At 40.8% G+C, this 24,846-nt stretch overlaps 1 protein-coding gene across 1 annotated transcript in view; it reads left to right on the top strand.

Annotated features, from left to right (window-relative positions):
• Positions 1-24,846, top strand: part of ADGRA1 (adhesion G protein-coupled receptor A1) — a 593,458-nt gene that overhangs the window by 284,232 nt on the left and 284,380 nt on the right. Inside the window, exon 7 of the mRNA XM_014607805.3 lies at positions 10,401-10,614. Within this exon, the coding sequence (XP_014463291.2) occupies positions 10,401-10,614 (214 nt within the window). The remainder of the gene's footprint in view (positions 1-10,400; positions 10,615-24,846) is intronic.

Raw genomic sequence — 24,846 nt, 5'->3', positions numbered from 1 at the left:
GTTTAGCAGCTGCAACATTTTAAACTGAGACATGTCTCTTCCTTGTGCCAGTTTTCCCCCACTGTAGTGTATGCCTCTGGGGGGAGTAGTAGGGAGGGAGAGGGGAAGGGGAATGGTGTCCAGGCAACCTGGGTTCTGGGCAGTGCTACCCAGGATGCAGAGCCAAAGGAGCCCAGGGAAGGAGATGCATGGCTCAGTGCCAAGGCACAGGCACTCAAAGCCCTCTGTCCCTACCCATGCAAGGAGGGCCCTTTGTCCTCAAGAGGAAGTTAGCTAGGGCTTTGTGCATCTGGACTACCTGCTGCTGTGTGAGGCCAGTGCCCCCAACATTAGCGGTGGAGTGGGGCTCACCCTTTCCCCCATCCCTGTGGTGCGTATGCCTGACCTGACATGCCTGATCTATACACTCTGCCTTCTCTGCCCAAACTTCATGGAAGACCTCCCTCCCGGTCTCACAGATGTTGTGGAAGATACGCGTGGTAGCAATGAATCATGTCTGGTTCTCCTCATCCACCTTGAGGCAAGCACTGAGAGCCTGCCAGCATGCTTTGATGCATCTGAAGGTGCACTCCACCATCATGTGGCACCTGCTGGGACAGTGGTTGGACCTTCTGCTGGTCCATCTTCCCATGCACACGGCCCCTGCACAGTTGGGGAAACCCATATGGCAAAATCTGGCAATCACCTCCTGTGGAGAAAGGGAGGGGGAAAAGATATGCCTAGATAGTCTTTTGTAGGTGAATGCAAAGTAATCTTGCTAAACTGTGAAATGCATGTTTCATGTGCAGAAAGAAATAAGTAATCTATCTTTTAAAAATCAAGGAAAATTTAACTCCTCTGAGATCTCTTTTAGTACTCACAGGATTAGTATTTCATTATTTGTGTAAAACATAACATTACATTTGCTAGTATACTGTGAAGTGTATTAGATAGTTAGAAGTACAATACAACCTCAATATAAAGACCATCTGTGGGTCAAGAAGTAAAGTTAATTAAAAGAGTGTTTGTTATAATAGGGTTAGTTAATTTGCTGCATCATCATAATGAAAAAAAACAGTTCTTGATGTTGGGATTATTAAAAGTGGAGAGGGTTTTGTACAAAGGATTTAATATCATAAGGATGTATCATAAAATAATATTTGACAACATGAATAATTTGTTTTGCAATTAGAGTGATAGTTTTATTTTTAAGGAAATCTGGGACCCTGCTCACCCATCAGCAACACTGCTGCAGGCAGAGGCAGGTGAGCAGGGGCACTGGGCATAGTCTGGAAGGGAGTTGTAGTGGTATGTGGTACCAGGCAGGTGGATAGGCAGGCAGCAGTAGCAGCAACAGTGCCTGCCCGCCCACCTGTCTGGTACACTATGCTGCTCCACCTACCTGTCAGACTACACCCCATGCCCCTGCCTGCCTGCTTCTGCCAGCAACAGCCAATTCCAAGACTTTTCTTTCAATTTTCACCAGCCAACCAGACTGGCTGATGAAATCTAGGACTGTCCTGGCCAAACTGGAACATTTGGTCACCCAATTTGTAATGACTTAACTTTCTGTTTTGGTCTTTGTTCATTTACTTGCTAGTTCACCAAATCTGATACTCATCTCTGTACATGTCCAGTTTGTAATACGAGTTACTGGGTATAACAAGATGTTAGGTTCCAGAATGTGGTGGAACTTGCGTTCTTGAAGGGGCTATCCATGAGCAGCCTGGGAGGGGACCACCTCTGACATGACTGCCAGTTCTTTGGTGTTACGAAGATAGAGGAGGGTTCAGTGATGCTATTATGGGTTCCCCCCAGAGGTTACTCATGGAGTGAAGCCACTGGGCTCCTCAAAGGCATTGGTGCTGGAACTGTATCAATGACATCTTGTTTCCCATCTCCCATGAGGTGGCAGTAGGTGATATTGCTGTTGTCAAGACACCTGATCCATGGGTATCAAAGGTAATTTTATTGGAAAAAAAGGAAACAACATAAACAATACTATACTTAAATGATAGAAGCATGGGATCCCCTTCCTTCCAGGATTCTCCCCAGGTATGTCTCAGAGGGGTCCCAAATATCCCAAGCCAAGATCCTTCTCTGGGTCTGAGTTGCCCCAATTCTCCCTGGCCTCTGGTGTGCCCTCAGTCAACATCCAGAAAATAACATAAATAAAATGGGGCCTTCAGGCTCAAAACACTGCTTGCAGACCAGGAAATAAAACCCCACTCAGTGTGCTCATAAACAAAATGAAAGTAAAGTTAAAACTGTATGTGCAGTCCTTTCAGCCAGGCAGTAATATTCAGGCTCTGGTACTCAGCTTTCCTAGGCTCCCTCTCTCATAGAGTGGGATAGCCCTGACTACCCCTTCATGAGTCTGCTGGTTTCCCAGGGTTTGGTGGCACTACCAGCTTTTCATCTTCATTTATCTCCCCTCCTTGAAGACCACTCAGGAGACTGCCCAGTCCTTGGAATACCAGGATCTGTCTCCTGGCTTCCTCCTCCCTTCTGAACAGGGCCACATCTTCCTTCATACTGCTGATGTGTCACGGTTCATTGATGTCATCCACTGTGCATCCCCAGAGCCAGAAGGAGCAGGAGCTTATAAATCATCACAGTGGTGCCATATGCTTCTCCAATGCCTGCCATGGCATTCCTGCAGGTAAAGTCTATTAGGAGACCGGCCTTTGGCGCTCTCCACTCAGCCAGACTGCAGCTGCCAGCCATGGTCTTGGCAAGGTGGCCCGGTGAGTTCTGCCTATCTCCCCGGGTCTCACTGTTACACAGGAGTACATGGTTCATTCAATGAACCTTCTAGAATGTGAGGTACTACAAAGCTCTATAAAGACACAAAGTAATTGCTGTTAAGTCACAGTGGCACATTCATTGTGTTTACTCTATCAAGGAAAGAAGAATGGATTCCTAGTGATCAATTAAAGATGGACATAAATAATGGCTGGAGTGGAGAAAAAGGCCAAGTAAGGATCCTCTAGAAATAACCACACTTGAGGGGAAAGTTTAGGCCAACATTTCTTTCTTTCATTTTTATTTGAATGACCAATACCCCAATCCCAGGAGTGTGGGATACTTTAGGCTATATAGGATCTGTATGTATACTGTGGAGCAAAATGGGACCTTCACCCACTTCACACTGAAGCTCTCTTCCATATGTAAAATGTGACTCTATTTATGGGAAAGACGCCTTATTTTACCCAAAGCCTTCATGACCTCAGTGATTGGTTAATTTATAAATATCCAATACTAGTGTTATCCATCATGTTCCTTACCTAGGTTTGAAATATTGAATTCCTCAGACCAGCCAAGGTCAGATTGAGGGTTTTCAGGATCCAGTCTTTCATCTACATCTGTTTCCCTCCTCACTTATAGAAAAGTCCTTCCACTTCAGTGGAGTCAGACTTCTCAAAACAACATTCTATAACCATTGTCTTCCAGCTCTAATGAACCAGGACAGAATAACAAGGATGTGGGTCGGGATGGAACTGAATTTACACATGCTATGCAGGCACTGAGCAGCTATATGGGCTATATGGTCATAGGTCAACACTAAGATAAACCTGGAAAAATGTGTTTCACCCAGTCACTTATCCATGCCCATCTATACTATAGTAGCAAGAAAAGTTACTGGCTTAAATTGCTTTCCTTGGCCAATAGTCTTGTTGCCCTTCCTTTACCATGGATTGACCATTTGAATCTTTCCCGATTAGTGCAGATGAATGGCCCATCTCTGTAAGTCATGGAAAGGTTCACTGCAGTAACAAGACATTTTATGTCTTGTTACTGCAAGTATTTTATCAAACTTGGAAGTCATTCCACAATGTCACTGTCCAAGTATCAACTGCCTGTTTGTAAGGCATATAAACTGGTCAGGACAAGAAAATCTTCTCTGGAGAGATTATACTATTCTACAGATGCCAAGGAATTGTTAAATATTTTAATTTGTCCCCAAAATGGAACATGCAAAGCCCAAAAAATCATCAGAGTTTGTGGGTAGAACACACCAATCATCAACAACTTCCTCTTGAATCAAATCCAGTCTCAGTCACCTTTCTGTAGACTGAGTAGTCAAATTGATATATGTACTGTATCTTTAAAATCACTGGATGTACTTGCAGTATAAGTACTACTCAACAAAATGAGTGATGGTGGCAGAATGTTCAATCTTAATCTCTAAACCAGACTTCTGTTTTGTACTACTAAAAAGAGCAGGAACATTTTGTTTAAACACAAGCTAAGAGGATTACAGTTGCCAAGTATTATTGACCATCTTGGGAATCAGAGCGGGGGGGCAGCAGTCACCAGTCACAGGGCTCAAGTGCCTATATACTAATGCTAGGAGCATGAGGAACAAGCAGGATGAACTAGCGCTCCTGCTTGCAGAAAACACCTATGACTTAGTAGGGCTAACAGAAACCTGGTGGGATTCATCCCACGACTGGGCGGTATATATTGAGGGTTATAGGCTGTACAGAAAAGACAGGGTGGGGAAGAAAGGGGGAGGGGTTGAGCCAGAATCGGCTCAGTATCGAAAGCCTTCGGAATCGAAGGATGAGAAAGTAGAAGGATTGTGGGTTAGGTTACATGGGGGGCAAGGAGAAAGGGATTTGGTAGTAGGGGTCTGCTACAGACCCCCACACCAAGGGGAGGAACTAGATTTGGGGCTCCTGAGGCAGCTCTTGGAGACCATAAAAACTAAGGAGGCGGTAGTCATGGGGGACCTAAACTACCCAGACATCTGCTGGGAGACACAGACAGCAAAGTCCCACCGTTCATGCAGGTTCCTATCCTGTGTACAGGACCTCCACCTGACGCAGGAGGTACACGGTCCCACTAGGGGGAATGCCTTACTGGACCTGGTATTGGCAATGGGGGATGACATGGTAGGGGACCTACAGATCGGTGGTCACCTGGGGGACAGTGATCACCAAATAATAGAATTCTTCATAAGACGTCAAGTGGGTAAGGTAACTAGTAGGGTGAAAGTGTTAGACTTTAGGAAAGCTGATTTCAATGAACTCAGGCGATTAGTCAAGGACGCACTGCAGAGTAGGGGTTTTGAAGAGATGGGAGCCCAGGAAGGGTGGCTGTGCCTTAAGGAAATGATCCTTCAGGCACAGAGGGAGACGATCCTGACGCGAGGAAAAAGAGGGAAAGGGGCCAGGAGGCTTCCTTGGCTGACCAGAGAAATCCAGGGCAGCCTACAGGCCAAAAGGGGGGCACATAAAAAGTGGAACCAGGGAGAGATTACCAAAGAGGAGTATACCTCCTCTGCTCGCGCTTGTAGGGAGGCAGTTAGACGGGCCAAAGCTACCGTGGAGCTGAGGATGGCACCCCAAGTTAAGGATAACAAAAAATTGTTTTTTAGATATATAGGGAGTAAAAGGAAGGCCCAGGGAGGAATAGGACCCCTACTAAATGGGCAGAAGCAATTGGTGACAGACAGGGGGGACAAGGCTGAATTCCTCAACGAGTTCTTTGCCTCAGTGTTCCTAAGTGAGGGGCACGACAAGTCTCTCACTGGGATTGTAGAGAGGCAGCAGCAAGGCGCCAGACTACCATGCGTAGACCCTGAGATGGTGCAGAGTCACTTGGAGGAACTGGATGCCTTTAAGTTGGCAGGCCCGGATGAGCTCCATCCGAGGGTACTGAAGGCACTGGCCGACGTCATTGCACAGCCACTGGCGGGAATATTCGAATGCTCATGGTGCACAGGCCATGTCCCAGAGGACTGGAAAAGGGCCAATGTGGTCCCCATTTTCAAGAAGGGGAGGAAGGAGGACCCGGGCAACTATAGGCCAGTCAGTCTCACCTCCATCCTAGGCAAAGTCTTTGAAAAAATTATCTAGGCTTACATTTGCGAGAGCCCGGCAGGACAAATTATGCTAAGGGGAAACCAGCACGGGTTCATAGCAGGCAGATTGTGCCTGATTAATCTAGTCTCTTTTTATGACCAGGTTACAAAATGCCTGGACGCAGGATTAGGGGTGGATGTTGTATACTTAGACTTCAGGAAGGCCTTCGATATGGTATCCCACCCCATACTGGTGAACAAGTTAAAAGGCTGTGACTTGGATGACTACACAGTCCAGTGGGTGGCGAATTGGCTAGAGGGTTGCACCCAGAGAGTCATAGTGGATGGGTCGGTTTCGACCTGGAAGGGTGTGGGCAGTGGGGTCCCACAGGGCTCAGTCCTTGGACCGATACTTATTAATGTCTTCATCAGCGACTTGGACGAGGGAGTGAAGTGTACTCTGTCCAAGTTTGCGGATGACACAAAACTGTGGGGAGAAGTGGACACGCCAGAGGGCAGGGAACAGCTTCAAGCAGACCTGGACAGGTTGGACAAATGGGCAGAAAATAACAGAATGCAATTCAACAAGGAGAAATGCGAAGTGCTGCACCTAGGGAGGAAAAATGTCCAGCATACCTACTGCCTAGGAAATGACCTGCTTGGTGGCACGGAAGTGGAAAGAGATCTTGGAGTCCTAGTGGACTCCAAGATGAACATGAGCCGGCAGTGTGACAAAGCTATCAGAAAAGCTAATGGCACTTTATCGTGCATCAGCAGATGCATGACGAATAGATCCAAGGAGGTGATACTTCCCCTCTATCGGACGCTGGTCAGACTGCAGTTGGAATACTGCATGCAATCTGGGCGCCACACTTCAAGAGAGATGTGGATAACCTGGAGAGGGTCCAGAGAAGGGCCACTCATATGGTTAATGGCTTGCAGGCCAAGCCCTACGAGGAGAGACTAGAGAACCTGGACCTTTTCAGCCTCTGCAAGACAAGGTTGAGAGGCGACCTTGTGGCTGCCTATAAGTTCATCACGGAGGCACAGAAGGGAATTGGTGAGGTTTTATTCACCAAGGCACCCCCGGGGTTACAAGAAATAATGGCCACAAGCTAGCAGAGAGCAGATTTAGACTGGACATTAGGAAGAACTTCTTCACAGTTAGAGTGGCCAAGGTCTGGAATGGGCTCCCAAGGGAGGTGGTGCTCTCCTCTACCCTGAGGGTCTTCAAGAGGAGGTTAGATAGGCATCTAGCTGGGGTCATGTAGACCCAGCACTCTTTCCTGCCTATGCAGGGGTCAGACTCGATGATCTATTGAGGTCCCTTCCGACCCTAACATCTTTGAATCTATGAATCTGAAAAAGAGGTTCATTTTCTTACTCCACCCCCAGCCTACCTAATGAACATTTTTTTATGCAGTATTTTTAATAATCATATAATTGTCTGGGATTAGACTACTAAAAGAAATGTACGATTCCAGAACTGGCAACATGATTAGATATGTGTGTTGGTAGTTTATGGGCATACATTTTATTTCAAAGGTTTTAATATTGAGGTGGGAGTAAGATAGAATTTCAAAACCTTCAGTTAAGTTTTCAATATATTATTCAGACTAAAACATTTGGGCATCTTTAAAAATTTAACAAATCTGTCAGTTTAATTAGAGCAATAGCTAACTATTGCACAGTAATGCATTACTTGTACATCTTGTTGAGGACAGTAAGCATTCAGTTTGAGTGGCCAGTTTTCTGAAACAATTCATATGTATTTTTATGATTGACTAAACTATACTTGAATATATGCTATCCCAAATGGACATGATTTCATTTTGCCACTCTTTCCACTATATTTTAAAGAACATTTATTTGGATATTTTGAAAGCTGTTTGGTGGAGTATGTAGGAAATGCAAGAAAAATACTAAAAGTTCTAAACACAGTTTATGAAAATGAGTGGGCATGTCTACACAAGACACTTAATGTCCTGCACTAATTGTACTGCACATTAGCGTGGCTGGCAAAAACTGTGCTAATGCACAAATGCACAGTAGATTAGTCCAATGTGCATTAAGCGTCACATAAAAAGGGTGCATCTGCGCTAATGCGCAGTAGTTCCAATTAGCGCATTGTTTAGTACCTGTAATAACAGGTACTAAACTTAATGTGTCATAATTACAGCATATTAATGAATGTGTAGATCACCCAATGTGATTTAACATTTACAGCACAAATACACCACTAAACCTTTCCATTTTATTAACTGGCACTGTGCAAGGATAAGGTATCCAAATGCATATTTATGTCTCTGTGATGAAACAGAATCTACTAAAATAAACACATTTTGTCTTCTGAAAAGTTCCAGGAGGTTTTTCTGCTGACATATAAGTGTTCAGTGTGGCTTATTTCCACCTGTGTTTTAACAAAATGAGTTTCACTTTCTCTGAATGCACTGTAGGGTGGTTATTGTCATATCCATTAAGTAGCTCACACAAGGTATTTGGGAGAGATCATAATTTACTGGGCTAAAAAGGGTGTTTGTTTTAATATGGTAAACTTCCATCCGGTAGTCTCCAATATGTTAATTTTTTTTTTTTTCAAAAATTGAAGGAGGTGTTTTTTTGAATTACCAAATTGCATTTTATACTTCTTTTAAACTCAACTATGTCATGACATTCAGCCCTAAATGAGTGATTAAAAAAAAAGTTCTTGAAACTTGTTAAAGCCTTCCTTTATACCTTTGTCTTATGACAGCCTCATAAGCCATTTTTTGTTGTTAACCTTTTAAGTTTTTCCAGTATAGCACAGAAAGTAATAATTCACACATGAAGAGGACATCTAGCTATTTTATCCTGTTTTGTCTGATTATTGGCAAAGTGATAACAGCACCAGCTTTTTACACTGAGGGTATGGAAGGACAACAACCTCAGGAGTTGGGGTTGCTGGCTAATTGCATAGATGTGGTAAGCAGGTTGTTGGCACTGGATTTATTACCCAGATACCTTGTTCCAGGCAGACTCAAAACCTTCAGATGGACCTTTCCATTCTATAATAGGCAAATTTTATTGATACACAGTGATAGCAGATAAGAATAATGCAAACAATTTGATATTTACCAGTTCTAGAGCTGCTAAGACTGCCAGAGTTGAAAGCCTAAGATCTCAATAGACCAAGAAAGGGCCAGAAAGCCCAAAAGTGAGAGACTGTGGCCCTGAGGGTTAAAAATAACCAAAGCAGAAAAGCCTTAAAATTGGTCCGGGTCAGACCTGAAAACTACATCCTCTTGGTGAATGTGAATCTGTCTTTAACTCCAAGATAAAGTTAAATTACGTAGCATTTCCATTGTCAGATAGTTTTCTTAGGGTGCATATCTTCTAAAGCTGGCCCCAACTAACCAATTAAATTGGCCTACATACAGCAGTGCTTAACATGTAATGTCTTTATATTAAAAGGTATGTAGTTACATGCATGCAATGGAGCTATATTTAAACGCTTAACTAGTTGCATAGGAAATGTATTTTCTCCGTAGAAAACCTGATCCTGCCATTTGTGCTGGAAACAAAGCCAAAAAGCTAACTATGGTGCTGTAGCAAGCCCTTTGAAACCTGCTATCCTTGGAATGCTATGTTTGCATAAGCAGATCAAGTGGCTCCTTCCCCAGTTGACTCCAAACAGTTCCTTCTGCTTCAGCTTATTTTGGGATGGTGCAGAGTACATCTTTGCAAGACTATTCTCAGGCAGCAGCTATGCTATCACCAGTTAGTAAATGAAATGCAGAGCCAGTGAATGAACCCTACCCCAAAAGATCTCATTTAATGAGATTGTATAATAAGGAAAATTAATGGTGGAAAAGTCAGAAGAAATCCATTCTGTTCATGATGTGTACCAGCCTTTACATAATAAACAGAAAAAGGTTTATTTTTACTGTGTTACCTAACAAGAAAAGTGATGTTTAGATGAAGAATACATGTTTCATTGCATGTATTGTTTTATCCTTTGAGGCTAAGTACAGACAGTCAAAAAGACCAAGGTCAAATTGATTCAGTCTTCACAGGTTAGTCTAAGCTTCATAGTTTGAATCAATAAGCAAATGAACAGGCATTCACTTTTGGTTCCAGAAGTGCAGCCTCATGCCTGCAGTGGCTCAAGCCAGAAGCCGGGGGTCTCTAGAGCATACCTCCCTGCTCAGCTGGAGCAGATGGGTTGGGCCAAGGCTAGCCCTGCGAGGGGGGCAGGGTGTGGTGGAGGTGCAAAGCATCCTGGGATGCTGGGGAACTGTGAGTTAACTTGAATCTGGAGGGGATCTGAGACAGAAATTCAATAAACTTGTTTAACTTAAATCAGTTAAGTTTGATACTACATCCATCCAGGTTTATCTTAAACCAGTTTTGGGCATTTTGAAAGTGGCTTATGTGCACTGAAGTTCTGTAGTGTTACAGATTTGAACTGGTTTCTGATCACTTAAATCAGTTTACATGTAACTTCTGTCCCTAGCCCAAAAGAATTAAAAAGATAACTAAGAATGTTGAAATGTATATTTTCTTCTCTATTGCTTGGTCACACTTGTAAGAAGCTTAACTATTAAGATAATCACATTATTTTCTTTTTATTTAGCTGGACCTTTGGAACTACCTCTTTTTGAACTGATCCCATCACAAAGACAAGTTGTTTTTCATGGAGACCGCTTGCCATTTCAATGCACTGCAACGTATGTTGATAATACAACTCAAGTACATTGGTACCACAATGGTCATCTTCTTGAAACTGATGAAGAAAGTGGAATATTTGTGGAAGACAGCATCATACATGACTGTTGTTTAATTACACGGTAATGTATATATTTATTAATATATGTATATATATTAATAATATACAGAATTGTATTCAACATGAACAGCTAACAAGAAGTAAAAAAATTGTTAGGATTTATAGTGGTAATAGTTTCATTTGGTGAGGTGGAAGTGCTCTAGCTACATGCTCTTGAATCTTGAGAGATGAAGACATGGAACCTCCTTGGCTGTGTATAGAGATTCTATATATTCTTATTCACTTCTCTTTTTGCTGAAACTATACCTGAAAGATTATAATGGGATTGAGTTATAAAGGATGTAAGGGATTTAATGAGTTTGCATACGATCTAATACATTAACTAGTAGGTTGACAGATTCTGTAATACTTTCAATAGAAAATCTCATTTTTCTTGTCATTGTCTATCTTTACAGTTAGCAATATTCTGTGACCCTCCCCAAAGTGTGTGTGTGTGTGCTCTTGTATGCACATATTTGTTATATAAATACAGGTGTCTGATGCATTCAGAAGAACTGAAGAAACATGGATGACATTAAAAAGATCATTTTTAAAATAGTAAATAATCAAAGGATTGTCTGGTAATGAATGTGCCATGTTGGTTTGTACCCTGTCTTCTCTTTTAGTTTCCCCTTAATTTTATTTACATATTTATTTTTGTTTCCTATCCCAATGGCCAAGACCAGCAGTGAACGTTCCTAAGCTATTGCAATTACCCTTTCAACAAGTCCCCTGCCAGTTTCTATTATTTATCAGAAAGAGTCAATCATGCAGGATTGCTTGTGTTCGCTTATCTCCACCATCCTCCATTTATAAGATAAAGTGGAAGTAACCATGCTAATTAGCTTTGTTATGTCATTAATTTCTTTCCAGCTATCACTTCCAGAATCAATTTCTATCCAGAATCACTTTCTATTAACATAATGTATCTGAAATGCTTCTTGAACTGTCAAATACAGGTTATAAAAGGAGTCAAATTACTTCCATGCCATTTAGAGCTGATTTTGGTTGTGATGCTTTGACCCTATTTTATCTCATAAAAGTGTGGGAGTGGCCTATCCTTACATCTACTAATGTTCCTGTAATGTCAATGTATAGGGCTGTAAGTGATAATGAATAGGAATATTCACTAATTAGTATGTTAATATTAAGTTCATAAGAGGGTGTAGTGCTGCCAACTCACTCTAATTTAAGCATTTCTCCTTATTTCCATGATATTAGAATTAAGAGACATACTGTTAATTACCATCATTATAGTCTTCAACCAAATTATATTTTATACTACATGAGCAATCTGTAGACAGAAGAGGCCCAAATAACACTGAAATTATTAAATTGTCTCATAATCTTTGTGTATACAAAATTGCTACTCTTCCTCTTTAAAAAAACTAATGTATAGAACAGTCTGAATTTTATTTAATATGGCTACATTCTTTGCCAAATCCTGTGATCATACACTATAAAGTTTCTTTTCTTTAACTTGATAACAATAATAAAAGCTTATGATATATACTGTCAAAATGACACTGTCAAGGTATTTCAAAATGTTTTAAAATTGGAAGCTTAAGTATTTTTATTACTCATCTCTGTTGCCCAAATTCTCCACTTTTAATATATATAAGACCAAACTCTGTAATACTTATGCATCAAGGCTCCGATCCAATTGGCATACTGCTGCTGTTTAACTAATTGTTCTGCTGGGATCCTGGGGATTGTTAGAAAGGAACTTCTTGCAGGACTGGGGCCTAATCTGCACTGGGCTTTTGGAACTGGTCCTTTAAAAAAAACCCTGTGTGTTAGTCAACTAACGTTTACAAAAAAGGTACTGACAGAGATGTGTATACTCTGCCCTCAGACAGCAGGAAATATATTGCTATAATTTTGGTCCTAAAAGGATTTGTCAGTATTTCGTAAGTTTTGTGCAATTACCATGTATATTCTATGTTATGGTCTTGTTTCATAATAAATTTTTAATTACTTATATTGTGGCAGTGCCAGTTGTAAACCAGCAGTCCAGTCTGGTAGATACTATACAGAAGTGAAAGAAAAAGACAGCTCCTGCCTTGAGTGTAGGCAGGTTTTTTTTTATTTTTAAAAGTGTCATTTGTATAGATTGTGTAAAATACAAAACTATTCCATTATGTGGTTCTATAAGCCTTGGTTTGCTCTTGTCTATGTGCAGCTCCCATTGAAGTCTATATCATTTCTGTGATTATACTGGCAAGCAGAATTTGGCCCATAATGCCTAGTGGTATATAGTTCTATTTCTAAAGCTGACTTTGAACAAAGAGGCACAACTCTGTTCCAAAAGTCACCTTTTCAAGAATTTTAAATTATTATTTTTTGGGTAGCTCCAGATATTTCTGAATATGGATTTACAACGTAAATACACCACTAAACCTTTCCATTTTATTAACTGGCACTGTGCAAGGATAAGGTATCCAAATGCATATTTATGAATCTGTGATAAAACAGAATCTACTAAAATAAACACATTTTGTTGTAATAATTAAACTTTGTTTTCGAAACCATGTTCTGTCCTGTGACATTTTTCTTGGCAAAAGGTGTTTCCTTGTGGGAGATTTGAAGAAGGTGTTTTCAATTCTGCTAGCTCACATTTACCATTTCTTGCCAACATTAATAATAAGTGATTTCACTCATGTTGAACTCTCTGTCATTATGCCTGTATATAAATGTCATAGTCATACATGAAAATGTAAATGTAATATGGAACTAATTTCCTCTTATCAGTGAAGTGATGTAGTAGAAATTGTGCCTTGTGTTTGTACAAAGGCAGGGCTCGTTTCTTAGGGCTAAACTGTTAGATTTCAATCTAGCCCATAATAAGGGCAGCACAACAACATGCTACCCCGGAGCAGTTTGGAAGGGAGGGAGAGTGCACGTGACTCAGCGAGGGGCAGTTTCCCCTCTAGTCTCTGCGGTGTTCTGGGCAGGGGGAGCTGCAGCTTTAGGTGCTGCCATAACAAAAGCTTCTGGGTGTCTGGTAAAAACAATGCTCTGCCTAGTTCCTAAACATTTTGCTCTTTTCTCTACATAGGTTGCGGGGAGGGGACAAATGGACCTTGTTTCCCCAAAATATAGGAAGATATGGTACAATGCACTAGAAGAGGTGATTGTGGTCATTGCCCTACTTTTTCTTTTCTTCCTTATACCAGTGTTCAGGACAAGCTAGATCTAGTTCTGTAGGTAGAAAAAACCCTGCCTGATGGTCTATCATTAAATATTGATTGTTTTATATTTCAGTTCACAGAGATAATGTTGCAGTTTTCATGAATCCAGCATCTCCTCAATATTGACAGTTTTTGGTTTAAGGTAGTCTCATGATTTACCCAATAGATTGTATTGACTATTGTAGAGTTACTTTGTTCTAACATGTAAATACTTGTGTAGGCAGTGTTTAATGACACTCATTTCTCTGATGGCTTTAAAGGCTGCACTGGGACCATTATAATTTGTGGAGGCTCTTTTGTAAAACAGTAAATTGTGCAAAAGGTTAAGAACCCATAAAAATAGTTGTTGCTAATGGGAAAATTAACATGCCTTTAACTAAGGCTGAAATAGCAGGTCATATTATAAGTTGCACTATTCACTCTATCTAAATATTTTATGTTAATAAATACTAATCATTCATAATACGTGTAATAAAATATCTTTGTTGTGTGCCAGTTAGAATTTATGCTGATAGATCCTTCCTGTGAGCCACAGAAAATGATGGGTTTTTTTTTTCCTTTCAGAATGTGTCCCCAGTATAGAACTATCAGTCTTGTGAAATGCAAACTACCACAGATATACCACTAACACTTAGAAAACATTAACAAAAAGAAGCATGCCTAGAAATTTGAGGTTTTAATGCATGTGGTGCTTTTACTTTCCCAGCAGTGTGCTATATTTGTTACAATGGATTATGTGTTAATGATAAAGGAAACAGGTAACAACTGTTAGAGACAATAAGGAACAAAACTATCATAGATCCTTTCACCAATGCAACAAGGATAAAAAGAGTTTAATAAAATCCAGCTACAAAGCCCAACTGCAGAGTACTAAGCATTGTGTTAACTCTCATTTTAGCATTGCTCTTGCAATAAGTGGGTTTTTTTTCTTTAAAGTTCCTCCTGCTGGAGGCATGTGATTATACAAAAATCCTATCTTTTATTTTTCAAAGTAAGTTTCTAGCCTGACCATTACAAAGAAAAGCTTGAAAACATTACACAGCACTGACCAGAAGGTAAATTAGAGTGTAAATAAAAAGAATTTAACTCTTTTTAAAAAAAATTATGATTTTTAAGATGTTGCTTTTTTTCTTGTTTAACCAAATATTTTTAAATACTTGGTGTTACCAATACTGTATGGGGTGAAGGAATTTCTTTGGCTTGGAAGAAGAGTTGCAAGCCAGACTAAGAAAATGTGGGTGATTCTATGTGTTACTAGTTTGGCAAGTTTGAAACCCAGAGGGGCATATTTGTGCAAATGTTATTGGACAAAGGCAGGGAAGCAGCCGAGGTGATCCCCAGACTCTCTTGTTTGTGGCAAATTTCCTAGTCACAGTTTGGGATGTTATTAGGCAAAAAGAACATTTTGCAAGTAGTGAATATATTTAAAGTTTAGGTATATGTTGAGAAGAAACTGTCAAAGTATAAAGTAGGGAAAGAATCTGTGACGCTTAATTGAGCCAAGACAAAATTATAATGATATGGAAGAATAAGGAGGTAGACCAAATAATCTAATTCACCTCATATATTTAGGAAGGACTTTTTGTTTTGCTGGTATTATCTACTTGAAGATGAATGTGTGACTAAGGGTTATATTGAAAGGATCACAGAAATCATCAAATTGTCATAGTGATGATGTTTTGTTGGGTATTACACCTAATACAAATCAAATTGCTAAACATAAGTAAAATAAGCAAAGCAAAGCAAAACAATAATTTACATTGTAAATTGATTTCCCTGTATTATATTGAGATATCTTCAAACTGGGCTGCAGTATAGATGAAATCTCTAAAAGTCTTTATTGCTCATAATTCCAGTAAAGAATCCCTCCTTGTGTTATTTTTTTAAACTGCAAGATAACATTGTTAAAATCAGTTCAGTTCATTTGGGGAGGAAATAGACTGGAGACTTAATTATCTGGGAGTAACAATAGAATTTTTATGTTACTTATTTTTGGAGAAGAATTAATATTAGAATTTCTTTGAAATACCATATTTTCTTACATACAACATGTATGCATTGCAAAAACCAGCTGCAGGAAATTTGTGTGTGGACTGTATGCAAGAAATGTGGTAAATATTGTTTCTGCCTCTTACCAGGAAAATGCAAATGTAAATTCTGCATGCAATCCACAGGGAGCAGAACAACTATCAGGCTCAGTTCCCTAGCTGCGGTAATTCAGTTACCACCTACAAGGAAATATCTTTTTTCCCTTCATTCTGCCTTTCAAAAACAAAATGCATCTCTTATTTTGGGGTGTATTGTACATGACAAAATATGGTAACATAAATCGGTTAAATAAAACAGTGATAGGGAAAAAATTCACAGCTGATCCATCTTTCAAGGTTTAGGATTAGCTTGTAAACAAACTTGTGAACTGAGACCCAAATCCTAGTAAGCCTCTAAAGCACCACTTCATTGCATAAGGTACATGTTAATTTTGAATGCCAGCCTGTCAGTAAATATAATCTTAGAAAACCCCCTTACAAAACACCCTGAATCCTGTTTGGGCATCCGTATTTCTTAAGTTTCAGGTAGGCACTTCCATCTTAGCCTGAAAAGCTCTCCACCATACTCTGTTCACCTAAACTTATTCTTTTGAGCATGATGAAAGGCAGCCTTCAACACCCCTCACCCATTTCATACCCTTCTAACCCTGTTCCACCTGTGATAGTACTCAAGTCCTGCCCAAGTTCCCAAATACATGAGTGAACAAGGAACATGTGAAGTGTTTGCTTTATACCTAAATGTCAACATTCAGCATGGTGTGGTGCTGATGCCCACCTTCTTGCACAGCAGGCTAGTGCTCACCCAAGAATGGTGAGACGCAGTTTCTAGGCCCCACTCATTCTGAGGAGTTTGAATCTAGACATCCTCATTTCCCAATACATTGCCACCAGGCTGTGGGCTAAGAGGGGCTAAGACTATCCCCATCCCTCCAATTGAAAATGGCCAATGAGTAGGCCAAAGGCACCAGAAGTTCAGGAGGCATGAGAGAATCATTTTATTTATACCATAGTATTAGACCATTATAGATTCAATTTCCTTTTTCTTTCTTTTTCTACTGTTCTTGGCTTTTTTATCTTTTTGAAGCAAAAAAAGGTTGGATAGGAAGGAGGTCCTAATATGAATCTGTCAACTTCAGCCTTATCCATTAAAAATATTAATTTTTAATACACACTAAACTTCCAGGTTTTTGTTGACCTTGTTTCTCAATGTAAACACATGTAATTTTGACGATTAGCTGTGTATGATGGAGGGAAAGTTTGCCTATAAGTTGTGGTGTCCCTACCTATAAAATTTGTCTGTTGGGCAAATTGCTCCTATTACCCTGTCTGGTCTTGCCTCTAAGTCTTGGGTCTCAAGCTCTCACCAGTTTCTCTAAGTAAAATCATATGATTCTATTATCAGACTAAGTGGAAAGGTGGTATCTCCTGTGAGTCAAATGTATTAAGTCAGCTGGTCTGACAGACTCAGACTCTGCAGTTCTACTCCCTCTAGGACGTTAACAGGCAATTGATGGCCATACAGTTTCTTTAAACAAACAATCAATGCATGGGGAAGTTTCAGAGAATGCATATTGTAGAAAACCTTAGTACATGATTAGCCTTCTTATCTCTGGGGAGTAAGCTGCCTGTGGCTTTTCAGAGAGCACCTTTCCATGTCAACCTTGTTAGAGCTCACTGACAGCACCTTGGCAGCCTCTCTGCAAAAGTCACTGCCCTCTCTCACTCACTCATGCTCTCTCTCTCTCTTTCTCTCTAACTTAGAGCACAGATAGAAGTTATGTTTTTCAATCATCCCCTGAAAATGCAGTGCTGTGATACACATACATGGCTGCAGAGACCTTTTAAAGTGGCCAATTGCACAACAAATTAATCCTGATAAAATGAGTTATCAGAAGAAGGCACTCCACCTTAGAACACCTTAGGGAACTTGTGTTCCCTAGGGTTAAGTTGTTGCACAATCAGGGTTGTTAACAGGTTGGGAGGGAGGAGGGTGAGCTAGCTGGGGTTTCCCTGGCCTGAGCTGGAAGGGGGGCAAGTGGACCGGCTCAGGCCCAGCAAACACCATCTGGGAGCTTGCTTCCCCTTGGTGATATCCCTGGAGCTGGGAGGGGGAGGGATGCTCCTTGGCTGCAGGCAGGCTTCTCGGGCTCCTGCATACAGGCTCAATTCCTGCCCCTCCCCTCCCCTCCCTTTCCAATTCAACAGGCACATGTCTGTCGAGTCAGGGGGGGCACTCTAACTCATGGGGCTTCATGTAAACCACCATGAGTTAAAATGGGAGCCTGCACCCTTGGGCTAAGCACAGACAGTCAAAAAACCTGAGGCTGAGTCAATTCAGTCTTTGCAGGTTAATTTAAGTTGCAGAGATTAAACTGAAAATCAAGTGACCAGACATTCAGTTTTGATTCAGGAAATGCAGCCACATGTCTGTGGTGGCTCAGGCCACAAGCCAGAGAGGTGCTAGAGCATGCCTGCCAGCCACTGGCAAAGGGAAGGGACTGAAGCCTGGGAGGGACTGGTCCCCCAGGCAAACCTCGGCTGGGGCCTGTAAACCCCGTTTCTTGGCTCAGTGCACTGGCCCCAGACTGAGGTGTGGTCATGCCACTTGCTCAAGCAAGAGCAGGGGGCATGCTCTGGCCCAGGGCTAGCACACTGAGCCAGGGAAGGAGGTTCAAACCCCCACCCTGGTCCCAGAATCCAGTTGGAGTTTGCCTGGGGGGGCAGTCCCTCCCATGCTTTACCCCCTATCCCCACTCCCCTCCCCATGCCCTCGCCTGCTCTGCTACAGTGAGTGAATAGCTTGGCAGGGGCTGCTGTGCCCCTGCCAAGCAGAACCCAGATAGAGTCCTGTGCCAGTGGGAGAGAGGGTTTAAACCCCCCTCTTTCCCTCCCTCCCACCCTTCCTCCCTCCCCTCTACCTGAGCCTGCCAGCCCATAATCCCCACCACTCCAGTGGGGAAAATTCTGGCAGGGGCTCCCCATTCCCCTCCCATCCCCACACCCCAGCAGATGCAGCTGCAGTCCCCAGCTGGGTTTCCCACCTAAACCCCCTTTTCAGCTGGCTCTCACTACTCCAGGTAGGGAACAGAGGGGCGGGACTAGCCCTGCTCTCTGGAGTGGACAGCGCAGCACAGCCCACGGCTACAAAGCATCTGGGATCCTGGAGAACTGTGATTTAACTTGAACAAGGAAGGGGTCTGGGACAGAAGTTTCATAAACTGGTTTGACTTAAATCAGTTAAGAGTACATTCAACCAAGCTTATCTTAAACCCGTTTCAGCCATTTTGGAACGGGCTTCTGTGCATTAAACTGCTGATTTAGATCAACTTCTGATCACTTATACCAGTTTATGTGTAACTTCTGTCCCTAGCCCTAGAGTCCTTTCATCTGATATCTCACAGGCCTCATAAAACAAGGTTTACAGTGTTTTCAAAATATAATATAGGATCTATGAAGCCAGCAGATTGTCTCATTTCCATTCATATGTCTATTTAGATATTCTTATATGGAAAATCATTTGTGCTGTGCTGTCCTGTTTGCTCTTCTCTCAGCCCTTTCCTTTGCTTACCAGGTTGTCCATGGTAATTCATCTTTATAATGTTATTACAGAGTATAATGGAAAGCTCAACTTTTGCGACATTGTTATATAAGCATTTGAAGGATAAACTTGACAAATAATTTAAAAATTAAAAATTAAGTAATGTGGTGAACTCAGCATTGGGTTTTTTGGGGTTTTTTTTTTTTGGTTTGTTTTGTTTTTGGCTAGTCCCAATGGCATGTAATCAAATAATCAAGAATCATCATAAGGAGGTTAATACTTCTCATGAATCATCTGGGAAATATTTTACTTTAAAAGCTTTTTATGCAATTTTGCCTATTGGACTGATTGTCATAATGTTATTTTTGTCTGAGAACTCTATTAGTGTACAAATCACAAGAGCTATGCAAATTGAATAAAACTTTAATATTGTCTGCAGACTACTTCTCTGAAAGCGAATGGAAGTTGTACAAGTCTAACTTCATTGTTCCAAATAATTGCTTTGGCAGTTAAATAGATTCCAAGATACATAGAAAACTATTGCCTGTTGACATTACTTCTTATAATGCCAAGAAAAATATTAATAACAAAAAGCAAGGATTTAACTTTAATAGCGAAACAAGTTTTGTCCTTCTCTCAGATACTTCCAACTGGTAAGGAATTATAAAAATATATTATATTTGAAATAAGCATTGGCCTAGCTGCTGTTCTGTTATGTAGTTTTAGAGACTGACCATAGGCCATAGGATACAGTAATTTTTGAGTGTCTCAGAGTTGATGTTATAGGACCTTTGACCATGCATCTGTGGGCTAGTTTTTTTGTGCTATTTCCAGGTGCTGGACTACATTAGAAGAGCCTATCCTACTTTTGGTTAGACTGCTTCCAATACAGTACAGATTGCTTTCAGTATTGTTAAGTTGTGAATGTGGCTTATACCCACTTTTGCATGTCTTCTTTACCTTCAGCCTTAGCACTTGGTCCTCTGTACTTATTTGACAAGCTTAGAGGCAGAATATAAAACAAGCCAACCTTTACTGTGTTACAGCAGGTCAGATTGTAGCTGTAACAGATTTCCAGTTTCACAATGAGAAATTGCCATGCTCCTCTATTATTGCTATTATTAATATATTTATTTTCATATTATGAGAAACCATGCGAGTAAAAAAGTAACTGTTGGTCACAGAGTGATTGAACTCTACTTTTAAAAGATATCTGACTTTTTTCAAGTTTTTAAGTGTCAGCTTGAGAGTTATTATCTTGTGATAGTATTTTGGACTGCTGATGTCACTTCAGTCAGTATTATTTGTTTGAAAATCAGAAGTAAAATGAATGTAATAGAGTGCTGACACTAGACCTTTTGGCTCATATTTTAGGATAAAGTGTCTTTCTTTCTTGTTCTTTTTGTTTTGTTTTGGGTTTTTTGTCAACACATTTTTATAAAAATGCATCAAATAATTAGATTCATTCTGTTGACATCCACTGGGTAGCATGATCTTCTCAGGAGATAAAATAAGGCAAGTAAATTAAGCACTAGTTAAATGGCAATGAAATGTATTGTCTAATATATTACATTGTTTAAATGTTGAATTTTTAATATTTATAGATTCAATTAAGCAATAAATTTATGTTTGTTTTCTATTTCAGAAGAAATAGAAAATCAAGTGCATTGAATTTGCTGTAACCCTGACAAATTGATTACATCTGGAAAACATTTTCTAGGCATCTCCTGTGTTGCATAAAATACCCTGAATAAGTACTTACTTTAATCTTCATATTCTCTTGCTGCTGCCTGGCACAAGCTTTCTCTAAAAGGTCACTAGTGCTCTAAGGCTATTTATTTCCGGGATAAATAAGTAATTTTGTCTCAGAGAACATACTAGTAGTTTAAGTTAGTTTTTAGGTACCTAGATTTAAACATTCTCTTTCGATTTTCCATGCTTTAACCTTTAATTCTCTGTGAAAGACTGCATTCCTAGCTGCACCATGCTCTAGAGGCCATTTAAAAAAAAAATCTTCATGCATATTAATAGTTTATAGAGACTGGTTTAGATGTAGGCTATGGGAGACTTTTTTGCCTAAATTGTGGAAAACAATCCTTGATGATTCTTTGTCTGAAGAAGAATACCAAAAAAGGTAAATGCTGTTTCTGTTCAAAGAATTTATTTTTATTTCTTCCCTGGAACAGAGGTTGATTCTTCCAGTTTTGTACAAGAAATTAGGTCAGATCCTAAAACCTTTTTCAAGAAAAGATAATAAAAATAGTCTTCTGTACCTTCCTCTTTGATTATTCTGTTTTCTGAGATGTAAATGACTGTCGAAATATAAGCTAAATGTTGCTAAGGTATTACTTAGGGAAAAGAAAGGAGTAACTCTGACTAACGAGACCTACTTCTGATCCAATTAGTTATACATGTCTATAATGATGAAAATCTATGCTCCAAATGAAAATCTTTTGCTGTTGGTTAGATGATTATGGGGGCATGCTTTCCAACTGTTTAGCTTCTTCACTTAGCAATGACCAATGCTGCAGGCTGCTGCAGAGGATTATACAGACTTTTGGGGAAGTGTCACATTTACACTGCAATTAATTTTCTAATGTATCAATCATTATGTTTGAAAGAGGATGAATCGTGCATTTTTTTTTTAGTACAGACAAGGAAACATGAAAATACTTTCCTTTCACTGTTCTCTGCTGTAGAGACAGATTCATGATAGATTCATAAAGAAATCTAAATAAACAAGACTCCTATTCTACCCTCTGTACTCATCTCTAACCTCTCCATTTAGAATTTTTCAGTCCCAAATTACAGCTGTCCCCTGCCATGAATGCCTAGGCTTTCCTGTATTGTACTGCTTGTTTCTATAGAAGATAGAAACTCAGTTATAGGACAAACATATTGTTTACTTAATTCTTTCTGTCTCCTACTTCACCTTTGGAAATCTCACCAATTCCACAGAAGAGACAGGATCGGCAGAGTGAAAATTCTGTGCATGAACCCAGTTGTCTGCATGAGAGGGATCATTGGTAAAGCTGCAACTATATGACATCTTGTGTGAATAAGCCCTGAAATAGATGTCACCAAATTAAGCAGATCAGCTGTTCCAGGATATGTGCTGGCACAGCAAATCCACTTCATTTGGTGAAATACATGTGATCCATTGTCCTTTGTGTTGGTTTTGCAGGACAATGGGGAGGGTGTTCTCCACTTCCAGAGACATACCCATGGTAAACTCTGGGGTTCCCAGAGATCCTAGGGACACACCTCTGGAGGCAGGGAAAGCTGGAACAACCTGGTACAATATGTGGTCCTGGACCCACCAATCAGCTGATTCATAGTCTTAGCCATGGCACCACACCAGAGTGTTCTAGTTTCCCCTGCTTCCAGAGATGTACCCGCAGGATCTCTGGGGCATATCTTTGGAAATGGGGTGTCAGGATTCTGTGCTTACAGACATGTGCCCCTAGCGGTCTCCAAGACTTTTCCCTATTTCCAGAGACATGCCAGAGATTGCTGGGGACACATCTCTGTAAGTAGGAAAAGCTTAGCAGGTGTTTCTTGGGTTTGAGGGGCCCAATTATGCACAGAAATTCCTGTGACAGACATGACCAATAGCGCTGTGTGAAATGGCTGTGTTTCAATTCGGTTTTGGATTTGGCCATTTTAGAGTGACAGTGATTTGCTTCAATGTTTTGGATGACTGTTCTGTTTCGATTCAGCCAAATCTGTTTCAGAATTTTGACACTGTTTGGGTGATTCTGTCATAGGTTATAATGGGGAACCACAAAAATGCCTTTAACTTTGTCATTTCTTGCATGATTTGGATGAAAATCCTGGGATGGTAGCCCCTTCTGAGGACATGAAGTCTACCAAGTTTCAAGGAGACAGGTGGAGGAGTTTTTGTGAAACTGCACCTCAGATTGTTCAAAGCAAAACTTGTGTCACATGTGTGTGTTAAGGCAGAGCAGGATAAAAACATCAGGCATAGTAGCTCCTTCTCAGGGCATGAAGCCTGTCAGGTTTCAAGGAGGTAGGTGCAGGGGTTTCTGTGAAACTGCACCTCAAACTGTTAAAAGCAAAACTCATGACATGTGTGACTTTGTGTGTGTGTGTGTTAAGATGCAGCAGAATGAAAACAGCAGGGATGGTAGCCCCTTCTGAGGCCATGATGCCTGCCAGGTTTCAAGGAAGTAGGGGCAGGGGTTTTTGTGAAACTCCACCTCAAGCTTCTGAATGCAAAACTCGTGTCACTTGTGTGTGTGTGTAGGCAGAGTGGGATGAAACCAGCAGGGATGGTAGCCTGTATCAGGGGGTCTTCCTGGTTCCAATTAGATCTCCACCTGCCCACCTGTTTCTGGGCCAACCTCCTATTCCTCTTTTCTGCCACGCCTTGATGGAAAACTGATTCAGACGTTTCCCAGGTGGGAGGCTGCCCATTTAGGTGACTTGGGGTGACATCCATTCCACAGTTCAATACCTTCCTGACACTGTGGCCCATGCCTCAGATTGCATTCTTCACCTCCTCCAGCTGTGGTCCCCTTTCTGGGACCTTTGGTTCCCCCTTAGGCCTTGGACTCATCTTCAGGCCAGTCAGAATCCTGTGCCTCTTGCTCTGGACATTCCTCACAGTGGGCCCCTGTCCCTTTGACCCCCCTTTGGGTCCTGGCCACAGCATGGACCAGTTGAGGGTACCTTTGATATCTTTTATTAGACCAACTGAATAGTTGGAGAATTATATCTTAGCAAACTTTCAAGTTTAAAAACCCTTTATCAGGTTGAGGAAGCATCTGCAGTTGGTGTGTGTGTGCTCTTCCTGGATGGGATGAATAGCGAAGAAGCCAGAGGCTGGTATGCACACAAAAAAGCCAGTCAGTGAAAATGTAAATTGAGGTATCAGGGGGTGAGGGACAGGCTGGGAGGGAGGAGGCGAGGAAGGGGATGTAGCAAGTAAAAGTGGAGAGGTACCTGGGGATTCAGATGTCAAACAGATTATAGCGTGTCATAAATCCAATGTCTGTATTGAGTCCATGAGTTTTTGTATCCAGGAGGTTGATGAAGTGAAGTTCATAGGCTCATCTGTGAAAAGTAGTTAATAACAGTGCTACTAAGAACATGCGCTCATATTCCAAACAGCCTTCATGTCTTTCTCCAGCAGTTACCCAAAACCAACATAAATCCTAACCTTCATCAAATTTGTACCTCTAACAGAACTTTAGCAGTTATCTCAAATGCTTTATAATCAATTGTATCAACAGATCAGCATATCAGTTATACCCTCCATGCATTATTCTCACTTAACATCACTGAAGTTGGTTTTCATAATACAGGTTTTGATGAAAATCCAATTTTGCATTGAAAAAATAGCCACAATAGCAGTTCTGTCCCATTTATTAGGACAACAACTTCAAATTGTAATGTGGTCTGAAAGGGCAAATTAATTTTTTGGAATTATTGTCAACTAGTTTTAAATGGAGTAT

The sequence above is a fragment of the Alligator mississippiensis genome, chromosome 6, assembly GCF_030867095.1.
Source record: "Alligator mississippiensis isolate rAllMis1 chromosome 6, rAllMis1, whole genome shotgun sequence".
NCBI lineage: Eukaryota > Metazoa > Chordata > Crocodylia > Alligatoridae > Alligator > Alligator mississippiensis.
Note: the sequence above shows the minus strand (reverse complement) of the source record. Positions and strands in the feature narration are given on the sequence as shown.